General features: G+C 35.1%; 1 protein-coding gene across 1 annotated transcript; it reads left to right on the top strand.

The window, feature by feature from the left end:
• Positions 1 to 1678: 1678 nt before the first annotated feature.
• LOC113098484 (WD repeat and FYVE domain-containing protein 2-like) lies at positions 1679 to 9017 on the top strand. Its single transcript, XM_026263592.1, has 12 exons — positions 1679 to 1826; positions 3596 to 3663; positions 3991 to 4064; positions 4176 to 4230; positions 5407 to 5557; positions 6508 to 6620; positions 7133 to 7259; positions 7360 to 7465; positions 7593 to 7694; positions 8366 to 8496; positions 8575 to 8683; positions 8772 to 9017. Exons 1-12 carry the CDS (start codon positions 1690 to 1692, stop codon positions 8799 to 8801), a joined length of 1203 nt encoding a protein of 400 aa, XP_026119377.1. The 5' UTR covers positions 1679 to 1689; the 3' UTR covers positions 8802 to 9017.
• The last annotated feature ends 3070 nt before the right edge of the window (positions 9018 to 12087 follow it).

Raw genomic sequence — 12087 nt, 5'->3', positions numbered from 1 at the left:
CATACAAAACAACAAGGAAAAAGGAGAAACGACTGCATTAATAAATAAGTTAAAAAGGGCCAAATATAAGAATCAGGATAATTATACAGTCTTTAATCAACTATGCAGCCTTACTTAAGCCGACAAAACCATAAAGTTTTTGTTGTTGTTGTACATTTGCATTTATGAATGTCAACTTGCTCAGAAATAAAAGTAAATTAATTAAATGAATTAATTTTTAATTCTCCTGTACAATATTCTGTATTTTAAGTAGAAAGCTAAATAAACGCAAAGTGGTTTTTTGATAGTTATTACAGAAAGCACATTTTATATTTATGCTTTTTAAATTTTTGTAATTAATGATTTGTAGGCTAAATAAAGATAAATCTGTTTATTAGATTAAATGAGTTTTTGTTTCATTTTAAAACCTTATGTCTAATATAAAACCTGGTAATAACCACACATTTCCCAGCAAATCACTTGTCCATTCAAAAAAGAGTTCCAGTAAAATTCCCCTTTGAAAAATTATCCGTTTTATTGTTATTTTCTAACAGAAAGAAAAAAAAACTTTCTCAGATAGATCATGCATTAATATTTGTTATATATTATGCTAAGCTGACATAAAAGACTATCTACATCCATAGTTTTTTGTTTGTTTATTTTCGGGGGGATTGGGTATTAACAATAAATCCCTATGTACCTTTATATTAAGAGAGAGGAGCAGTGCAATTACGTATTTGATGTACACACACACACACACACAAGCAAGCTAATCAAATTAGGTGCTGGTACTGGTACTGCGCATGTTATTTCAAATCCCATATATTTCACAGAGTTTATAACAAAGACTATAGAATGCCAATAATACTAACTGGCAATCAATCAACTGGCAAATAAATAAAGAGTCTCTTCTTGATACATTTGCTGCTTTCATTTACTGGTTATAAACCAAAGTCCTTAGGTTAGGTCTGAGTATTAGCACTTTAACATGTAACCTACCCAAGCAATATGAGGAACTTCTAGTAATAATAATTATTATTATATAGTACATAAAATTGCATGTTTATTGGTCACATAATCTGCAAAAACATGTGTCATAATATGACTGGTAAGGAAGCCAAAAAAAAAAAAAAAAAAACTGGAATGCATAAAACTGGAAATAGTTCTGTGATGTCTGTCTACACATGATAAGGCCGAACTATAAATATAAAAATTTTCACCCTGTGGTTTTGTTGTTGAGAACATAGTATTTATTTAAAAAAAAAATAAAGAAAACAATATAGACTTAACTGACATACAGTGTTAATTTAACTGTTTCCGTTGAACAAATAGCATAGTTTTACCAAATTTTGTGCAGTGAACCTTTGTTCATGCACAAATGTCAATCAACTGGATAAAAGAAATGACGTTCAACTTCCGGTTCTACAAATACAGTGTTCGTTAAAGTCAACCGTGCACACCTCAAACGCATACATCTGTGATTCATTCAAGAGGCGGATCGTCTGTCGTACGTGGAGAGCGAGAGGAGAACACGCGCGTTTCTTTACGGAACATGGCATAGAGATCGTGTCCGAGTGAGAGCAGCTCGGGCCGTGTGAGAGCTGATCAGCTGACCTGCAGCATCCCTGACCGACGGTCTGCAGCTCTGACCATCGACCTGCGCTCCCCGAGAGACGAGGACTCAGGGGACGGAGGAGGAACTACAGCGCCATGGCGGCAGAGATCCATCCCCGACCGCAGACACGAAAACCCGTGCTGCTGAGTAAGATCGAGGGTTTCCAAGATGTTGTGAACACGGCTGTGATCATCCCCAAAGAGGACGGGGTTATCAGTGTATCTCAAGACAGGTCAGCACGTTCAAATCCACAACTATTAGCCTCTTAGAATTACAGTGCAGAATACGCACCTTGTTTGTACAGTGATGTTATAAGCAGCATTAATAAATAACTTATACAGTCGATGATACATAGACACATTTGTCATTTGTTTTGGTTTAATAAACGATATTCGGAGGAATTAAGTGTAACTTAATCCCAGTTATCCTCTCATAAAGAGTCGAATTGAGGCTTTAATATTCAAACACGGATCATTTGAGCCGCTGCTATCAACGGACTTCGTTTGCGCGCACCTAAAGCAAGCATTTGCCTGCGAATCTTCTTATGCGGAGGTTTGTGAACGAATCGATGTTTTTAAAGAATCGTTTAAGTGAACGAATAAATTTCCGTCACTGAAGCGCCCCCTTTGAAACGCTTGGCTGCCCTTTCCTGCCTCCAGTAACTGATAAAACCCAACAGAAAGCATTCAGGTCCGGTCTGTTAAGTGTTTCATTAGTAATCTACTGAAAAATACAAACAAATACACTCTTTAATGAAAAAGTCGCCGATTCGAAGTTAAAAGATTCAAAGCGGATTTGAACAAGACTTTTCATTCGCGAATGAACTGGAAAATCTTGTTTACAAAAGGAGAGGAAATGGCAGAAGAATACGTTTGTGAAAGTTTTTTTTTTTGTATATTGTTTTGGATTTCTATGCAGTTCAGTGTATTCAGTCTGTATTATTGTGAAGATAATGATTGAATCTCTTGGTAACGTTAGATGTGTAAGTGGCCTCTCAATCTTATAAAAAAATACACGTTCAGAAAGTGCCAATACTTGACTCTGTAAACCAATCTAAACGTTTTTTTTAGTGAACAGATTTAATAATAAGTTAATAACACAGCAGTTCATGCAAAAAACAAACAAACAAAAAACAGTGCAGTGTCTATTTATTTTCACATAAATATATATATATATATATATATATATATATATATATATATGTATGTATGTATGTATGTATGTATGTATGTATGTGTGTGTGTGTGTGTGTGTGTGTGTGTGTGTCTTTATTATTGATTTCAGCACTTTAGTTCCAACTGAATTGTTTAGCAGCTCAAAGTAATGAGTGTCATATGATTGGCTTTGCCAGCACACCTTATGTTCATGCAAATAAGCGCTCTAAAATAGCACCAGAGGTCATGTCAGCATCAGACCCATGACAACTTCCGCTGTCAGCCAGAAGGAGAACTCACAGGTTATTCAGTATACTGTACTGTGTGGGTAACTATACATTAGGTTGAGCATTGTACAGAAATATGTCAATGGATGCACAATTGCACACATTTAACTTTTTTTTTTCAAAACAAATTAAATGGGATAAGGTGTTTTTATGAAGAAAAAAAATACTAAAAATGTAATGTTTAAAAATATTTTAATCTATTAGCAGCCCCTAACATTTTTTTAGGTTCCTCATTTTTGTTTTTAGAGATTTGTCAAAGGATAGCAGAAATCCTTTCTTCACTTAATATATATATATATATGGTTCATCATTTGTACTAGCCTTGTCATTTTAAGTATCCTGCCTAATCCTGGCAATGTTTTAACTATGTTCAGCGTTAAGGTGATTAGGACTTATTTTAGCCAACGATATATATTCTTAGATGTGTGTTCTGGTAATTTATCTACTGTACTGCATGCCACTTTTGTAAGAAAGAGTCTGTTAAATACATGTCTGTTTTTATAAATCTTGATTATAAATGTTATAATCAAGATTTAATTATTTATTTCAATTTGTTTTAGGACAATCCGCGTGTGGTTGAAGAGGGACAGTGGTCAGTACTGGCCTAGTGTGTTTCACACAATGCCAGGTGAGTCCTCGGTCCTGTGCTGCTCTCTGTGAGCAAAACAGATCTAACATTGTGGGACATGCAATCACATAACTTCAGGAATTTTACTACAAAAGGAAAAGCGTGAAGTGAAACCAGTATGGGCATGAACTTCAGTTTGTTTTCCTATTCAGATAGGAGTTTCATTTCTCAGTAATGTGGCCACATTTTTTGCCTGCTTTCTAGTTAACTATTGTAGACTGTGGGGGCACTGGCTCTCAGTACACAGTGTTTATTTATAGTCAAATGCTGATCAACAGATTTTGTTAGATAGAATCTCATACTCATTGTCTTTGTTTTATGTTGCAGTGGCGTGCTCATGTATGTCATTTAACCCAGAGACAAGGAGGATCTCTGTAGGGTTGGAAAATGGCACTGTATCGGTATGTTAACACTGTTCTCACACACACCGGTTTTCTATGTAGTAATATGTCACTAGCAGGTTCTTAGATACATTACTAAGCTACTTTATTGCCTGGTGTTTCTCTTACCAGGAGTTTGTCTTATCGGAGGACTACAACCAAATGATTCCTGCACGAACATATCAGGGTGAGTCACAAATACAGTCTCAAACAATTACGTTTGTTTTCCTAACTCAACATAAATCACATGAACATGTCCAAGCATCACAACTATCTCTCCCTGGCACTTTGATATGTCAGATAAAGTATCAACATAAGTAGATCAACTCTTTTATTTTGTCGACATCCTTGAAAATGGTTTTAATCAAAATTATCCCATTTCATTTGAGATCTTTTTAGTAGGAAATTGTATAGGTTTCTGTTTTAAGCAACTCTAGAATGTGTAGAAGTGTATATATTAAAACGTTGCTGTTATGACAAGCTCTCACCCACAGATCATGTTATCATGCAGTGAGAAATACATCACAGAGCAAAGAGAAACTGACAACTAGCAACTAGAAACTGACAACTTGTATGTCGGCATGACAGACAAGACAGAGAAGGTTACTTTAGGCATTAAACATAGTCCCAGCTTTTTGTAATTTTTAAAGAAATTGCAAAAATAAATGCCATTTTGGGGCTCTTTAACCTCTTAGCCTGGCATACTCTGTGGCACATGAAGCAATAATCTCTTCTTCTTTCTTTACTAGTTATAGCATGAAATAAACACGTTTGAATATCAGAAGGTATCTTGTTTCAATGTGGAAAGACTGCAATACACAAGTTCAAGTCAACCTAAATTAATTTACTTATTTGGTTTGTTTGTCAGACAAAAATGGCAGGTTCTGTTATGATTGGTCAGATAGCCTGTCAATCAAACTCCCTGCTGATTCAGCCATGTACAGAAGGGTCAGGTCAATTCTGTACAGAACATATATATGCAGGACAGGTTTAATGTGAAGTATTAAATGTGAACATTCAGCTCTTAATCTCAGTGTTAATGTTGTCATGGCCTAGAATGGCATTAATGTGAAACAGCTAGCTAACCTTCTTTATAACATGTGGCTTATGTAATGCTTCTAACGAAGATAAATGATACCGTTAAGGATAGAGATAGACATGTAGAGTATAAACGTGAAGTATATTAAGTGCTGCAGTTTAGGTTTGCTCCTTTGTTACTGAAATTCCTCCTCTGTGTTTTATTGACTGTCTGCTGCCTTATTTATTTTTATATGTATGAGAGCTTAATTGCTTGTGTTTTTGAATGTGCTAAAGTGATCCCTCCTTGCTTCTCTCATTGTGTCTTGTTTTTTGTTTGTGTTAGCTCATCAGGGTGGCGTGACCGTGGTGCTGTTTGTCTTAGAGATGGAGTGGATTCTAAGTACAGGACAGGACAAGAGCTTTACGTGGCACTGCTCCGAGAGCGGACAGCAGCTGGGCACATACAGGACCACAGCATGGGTGTCTGGACTACAGTATCCATTCATACGCCACTCCTGATATCAAACATCTCACAAAAACCTCCACATTTATAGTCACAAATCAGGCATTGATTGATTTTATTTTTGCTTTTTTTATATAGGAAATAAGCTTCTTTATATTCCTGCTCCTCTTTAAAATTGTAAGAAAAACCCAATGATTTGCTTAAATGTTAAGTGTGTATAATTTATATAAATTATTTAATTAGATAAAGGGGTAATGGAAATTCGGTCATTTACTCACCCTCATGTCTTTCCAAACCTGTTTCCAAACTTTTTTGGAAAAGTTATTTTGAGAAATCTGTCTGTTTTTTCATACAATGGAAATCAATGGTAATCAAAACTGTTTGGTTATCAACATTCTTCAAAATCTCTTCTTTTTGTTATGCAGGAGATGGTCAAACAGGTTTGAAACATGAGGAGTGAGTAAATGATGACCGAATTGTCATTTTTGGGTGTCCTATCCCTTTAATGCTGTAGGAATGTGGTTCCTAAACGTAATAGCACTTCTCTGATGACTCATTTTGACCGTGTCACTGTCTATTTCATACACACAGCATAAATAAACTAGAAGGGGTTAACATTAGCAGTAATGACACACTTCCCCATTACCATAAATATCCCAAAGTGGTAATATGCTAAACTGGTTTGGGTGAAATATTAAGAGGTATCTTGTTTCCAAGAGAAAAAAAAAAAAAAAAAAAAAAAAACATTACTACGACTGGTTTATTACCTTGCAACACAATGCTGTGAAGAACATAACATTTAAAATGATCCACAATTTATTAAATATACTTTTTTGTTTTTGGTTCAATGAAAACATCATATACTGTATATTAATTAAAAAAAAAAACATTTTGGTGCAATTCATGGTAATCGTGTAAATAATTACATTCAGGAGGGGTTTGGAAGTTTTATGGCATTGGCTTCTTGACAATCTGTGTAAGATTTGATGTGGAAACCAGACATGCCTTCGTTGGAGATCATTCCGGTCAAGTGACAATCCTAAAGCTGGAGCAGGACAACTGCAGCCTGGTCACCACCTTTAAAGGCCACACGGGTGAGTAATTAATGACAGAATTTTATTTTTTGGGTGAACTATCCTTTTAATTGGGCTCCTCAATTACAAACAAAAACAGAAGGCAAAAAAAAAAAAAAAAAAACTTTCTTAGAAGACCAAAGAGTAGTAGCATGAAATTAAGCATCTTAGCAAGCAGCAAATAAGTTGATACATTAATCATTAACATTGCAAAAAGAAAAAAGCAGTTGGTCAGCACAAACAAGCTAATTAACCAACAAACAAGTCTTGTTTGTTCTAAAGTTTCCCAAAGGTTAACATTAAAACGACCTCCTTCGAAAATTTTGGTGTGGATGGCGTCCCCTGGTGGCTTGGATTACAATACTGTCACCCCCCTGAGTAGCCATAAAGTCCTCATAACCTCAAAATACACAAATATATTCATCTTCATGTCTACATCCATAAAATATTGTACAAGGGAATGGAGTATTCCATTACTCGCGCCGTACCTGAATCTGAATCTTTCAGCGATGACTGTGTTTGTGTGTGTGCAGGCAATGTCACAGCCCTGTGTTGGGATCCTGTGCAAAGGGTTTTATTCTCTGGAAGTTCTGATCATTCTATCATCATGTGGGACATTGGAGGCCGCAAAGGCACAGCCATTGAGCTCCAGGGACACAAGTAGGACACATGAATTGTTGTCATGCATTTATGATATGAGAATAAGCAAAGCACACTTGTCAGGTTTTAATATTTGTGTGTGTGTGTGTGTGTGTGCCAGTGATAAAGTGCAGGGTTTGTGTTACGCTCCTCACACCCGTCAGCTCATTTCCTGTGGCTCAGATGGAGGAATAGTTATCTGGAACATGGACGTCACACGACAAGAGGTGAGAGATTGTGTAGAGCAAGGGTGAAGCGTCTAGTACAGTAGGGTTTGCCTCGTGTGGTATTTATGTTAGTTGCATATGTCTGTTTACATAGTTTAAGCATCTCTTCATCTGTTTTGTGTCTCAGACTCCGGAGTGGCTTGACAGTGACTCGTGTCAGAAATGTGAACAGCCATTCTTCTGGAATTTTAAACAGATGTGGGACAGTAAGAAAATTGGCCTGCGACAGGTACAGTGAACAAAACCACTGCAAAAATAAATAAAACCATCAATAAAAATATTTTTATTAATCAATATTTTGTCGCATTTTACAATAAAATCTAAAAGGCCTTAAAAACAAGATAAATTTAGCTGAGAAGCTTAACTGTGTAAGATAGGTATTTTTTATATAATATTACACAATCATTCAAATATTTCGGGTTGTGAGATTTTTGTTTTTTGTTTTGTTTTTGAAAGATGCCATGCTCACAAAGGCTGCATTTATTTTATTAAAAAATACAGTAAAATGGTAATATTGTGAAATATCATTTTGAAAAGCATTTATTAAGTAACATTAAGTTAAGCATTTATTTGAATTCAAAATCTTTTGTAACATTTTAAATGTACATTAGATTTAATCATCCTTGTTGAATCAAATAATCTAAAAAAAAAAAAAAAAAAGCGTACTGACCCCGAACTTAGTACGCTGATTGAAGTTTTAAAATATATCTTAAATCAAGTTTTAATATACATATCTGGAATTATATTTAACATATCTTACCATAAAATATATTTATACGAGGACTGCATATGCAATTCTATTTTCAGAAAATATGATTCTGAGTACATTTGCAGTCCGTAATTCAGCCCCCAGCCCTCAGTTTAATCTCATATAAAGCAGCTTGATTTGTTCCTTCCCAGCATCATTGCAGGAAGTGTGGCCAGGCCGTGTGTGGAAAGTGCTCCTCCAAACGCTCCACTATTCCTCTGATGGGATTTGAGTTTGAGGTGCGGGTTTGTGACAGTTGTCACGACTCCATAACAGATGAGGAGTAAGTCATATTTTGATTGTCTTCAATGTTTTGAGTCTCTTACATGCTAGAATCACTTAAAGCTTTCTTTTTGTCCAGACGGGCGCCCACTGCAACCTTCCATGACAGTAAACACAGCATCACACACATGCAGTATGAACCCACCAGGGGCTGGCTGCTCACCTCCGGGACAGACAAAATCATCAAGGTCAGTACCTTTTTTCATTTAATTGTGAGTGTACTATTTGGTAAAGAGACAGAGCTGGCTTTAATATCTGTGGTGTGTTTACTTTCAGCTATGGGACATGACTCCAGTGGTATCATAGGAATCCTGTGTATCGTCTGAAGGCAGGAACGAAGAATCAGCGCTGAACTGAACTGAACTGAGAATGATGTGTTTGTGGAAAAACATTCAGAGTTCAGGTCACATTCCATGGGCAGCTTCATCTCAAGGATATCCTGACACTGAACTGAGCATGTGCAATTGTATGTATTTGTGCATGTGCACACGGGTTATGGGAACAAATGTGTAAATATTGTCCAGTTTAAATCTGCTTAGTTCAGGTTGTTTATATTGACATATACCAGTGTTGTTATATTGTCTGTGAAAGTCTTTGCACTCATTCTATCATCATCGTATGTCTTATCCCAAATGCAGATGAATTCTTTTACACTGCATCAAAGCATGCTGGAACTGTTTTATATGCAAGTGCCTCTACCGCACCTCAATCAGTGGTTTTTGGCATGGGAAAATAGCCTCTGCTATTGCCTCCTGGGGCCCGTTTCACTAAGGAGGTTCAACCAACTCTGAGTTTAAACTTGAACTCTGAGTTGACTTACCCTGAGATGGGTAACTCTGAGTTTTCGGTTACAGGACAGCTGAAATGAGTTGGTTTAATCAACTCTAAATTGACTGACTCTGAGTAAAGCGCATGCACCACAACTATAAAAAGCCATTATCAAAGGATATTACGATTCACCATGGCAACAGTTCCCGCCAAAAAGCCGTCTGCATACTTCAGACTCAATTCAAATGTAATTCTTATCACTGTTATAATATCACAGGTGAAAACTGGCAGAACGTTAGATTAATGAACTAATAGCTAAATAGATATATAAAATAATAATATTAATAATAATAATATTTTAAGTGCAATTTTCTTATTTTACAAATGATCTGCCAATAGAGTAAGAAAAATACGGCAGTGGCTATTTACACTTAGTGGAATTAACATACTTTCTTAGCGATAGATCCTATTTACAGTAGGCTAAGTGCAAGTAGCTCTAGATGCTATTTACAGAAAAAATGTACAGTGAAAATCGTGATATATTCTATTTGCCATGTAAAAGTTGCAGTTCTTTGCAACAGGCTAAGTGTAAATAATAATTAGATGCTAGTTATACTTTATACTGGCAGATACATTTGCACCTCAGTATTATACATCAACAGGATTCAATAATAACCGATTGTAAATGATTATATTATTGAAAATAAATTCTAATGTGACGTGATGGGAAAAGTGAAAAGAACGAGTTCGGCAAAAGCAGGACTCCAACCCAATCAATCGCGTTACAAGCACTCAGTAAGAAGAGCATTTTTCCAGCGTGCATCAATGAAGTGTTTAAAAAGGGGGAGGAGACCGAAAGAAACTCTGGGTTTATCGAAGAAAACCTGCTCCTGACCAGGTTAGGTTCATGGAGTAAGTTACTACGGTTACTGACTCTGAGTATAAGTTACCTCTCTTTCAGAAACGGGCTTGACTTACCCTGCTTTCTCAGGTTTGACAAACCTCCCATTCTGAAATGGAAAACCTAGAGTTTCCCTCATTTCAGAGTTTTCACTTAACCTCCTTAGTGAAACGGTCATCCCCTGGTCATTTATTTGACTTTTTAAATGTAAACACTTAGTTTTAATGGTGTTTTAATACTTAAATATGGTATTTCATTCATTGGATCAGACAATATTATGGTGGTGGTTTAAAACTAATTTTGACTTTATTTGTCAGGCATATTTTTACTGTAAGTTGAATTAAGCAAGTGAACATTTGGGAATTGTTAATAGTTCAATGTACAGCTCACAGTGAGCTCACAGGGTATGGATAAATAAAACCGCAGGAATAGCACTAAATAAAGATGCTTTAATTTGTAACTGTGTAATTGCAAATGCTACCCTGGACCACAAAACCAAAAAAAAAAAAAAAAAAGAGGCAATTTTTTTAATTTAGATTTAAACATCATCGAATGCTGAATTAATAAGCTTCCCATTGGTGTATGGTTTGTTCAGATATGACTATATTTGGCCGAGATATAACTATTTGAAAATCTGGAATCTGAGGGTGCAGAAAAATGCCTTTAAAGTTGTCCAGATGAAGTTCTTAGCAATGTATAATCACCATAAAAAATGTAAGTTATGATGTATTTGCAGTTGGAAATTTACTAAATATCTTCATGGAACATAATATATCCTTAACTTAATATCCTAATGATGTTTAGAAAAAAAGAAAAATCTATAATTTTGACCCTTGCAATGTATTGTTGGCTATTGCTACAAACATACCTCTGCGACTTATTACTGGTTTTGTGGTCCAGGGTCACAAATGTGAAGATTTGATTGCCTATTAGCTTTTAAAAATGACAAATTAAAAAATATATATATATAATTTTAAAGTATACATCCATTTAAAAGTTTGTGGTCAGTCTCTTAAGCTCGACAAGGCTGCATTCATTTGATCAAAAATACAGTAAAAACAGTAATAATGTGAACTTTACAGTTTCCTATTTGAATATATTTTAAAATATATTCTCTTGATAGCAAAGCTGAATTTTCAGAAGTCTTCAGTGTGACATGACTCTTCAGAAATAATTCTTATCGCTGTTCTAGTTGCTTAGATAACATCGAAATAAAAACAGCAATTGCTGCTTAATATTTATGAGGAAACAGTGATACATTTTGCGAGATTCTTTGATGAAGAAAAAAAAAAATTACTTGGAAAAATCTTTTGTAACAAAAAAAAAAAAAAAAAAATGTATAAAAGTTTTACTGACCCCAGATGTTTTGAACTGTAGTGTAAGTAATAACTGGAGAGAAAATCTTTATTCATTTTGAAATGAAAGTACTGTTTTTTTTTTGTCACTGGAGCAACACTGTTATTCTTTTACTGTCTGTAATGGTTCTTTGATTCTATAAATAAAACCCATTTCAAGTCCTGTTGTTTAGATACCAGCTATCATGAACACAATTTGGATCTTAACAGTTGTTTGGGCAAAAAAATAAATGAAATGAAAAGATATGATATAATAATGACTTCGCTAAAAGATTGAGACCGAGAGATTAATTGTTTAATATTATCTTTAATTAAGAATCATGTCAGTCGTAACAAATGGACAAAAAGAAAGTCATTTTTTGTTAGCACAACTACAAACTCATTCGTAAGTGTATATAAGGGGAAGGTCTAGAATATTTCTTCATATATATTTGTTTAATTCGAATATGTGTTATAGGTAGTGTATGTCATGTTCTCAGACAGCTGAGTCTTGAGATGCATTTTTCTTTTTTTTTGGAATAGTAGTTTTCGATTTATGAATAAAATAATCTGATTCATCAAGCATGCA

Source organism: Carassius auratus, unplaced genomic scaffold (genome assembly GCF_003368295.1).
Source record: "Carassius auratus strain Wakin unplaced genomic scaffold, ASM336829v1 scaf_tig00216569, whole genome shotgun sequence".
Taxonomy (NCBI): Eukaryota; Metazoa; Chordata; class Actinopteri; order Cypriniformes; family Cyprinidae; genus Carassius; species Carassius auratus.
The sequence above is the reverse complement of the archived record's forward strand: the minus strand, read 5'-3'. Positions and strand labels throughout refer to the sequence as shown.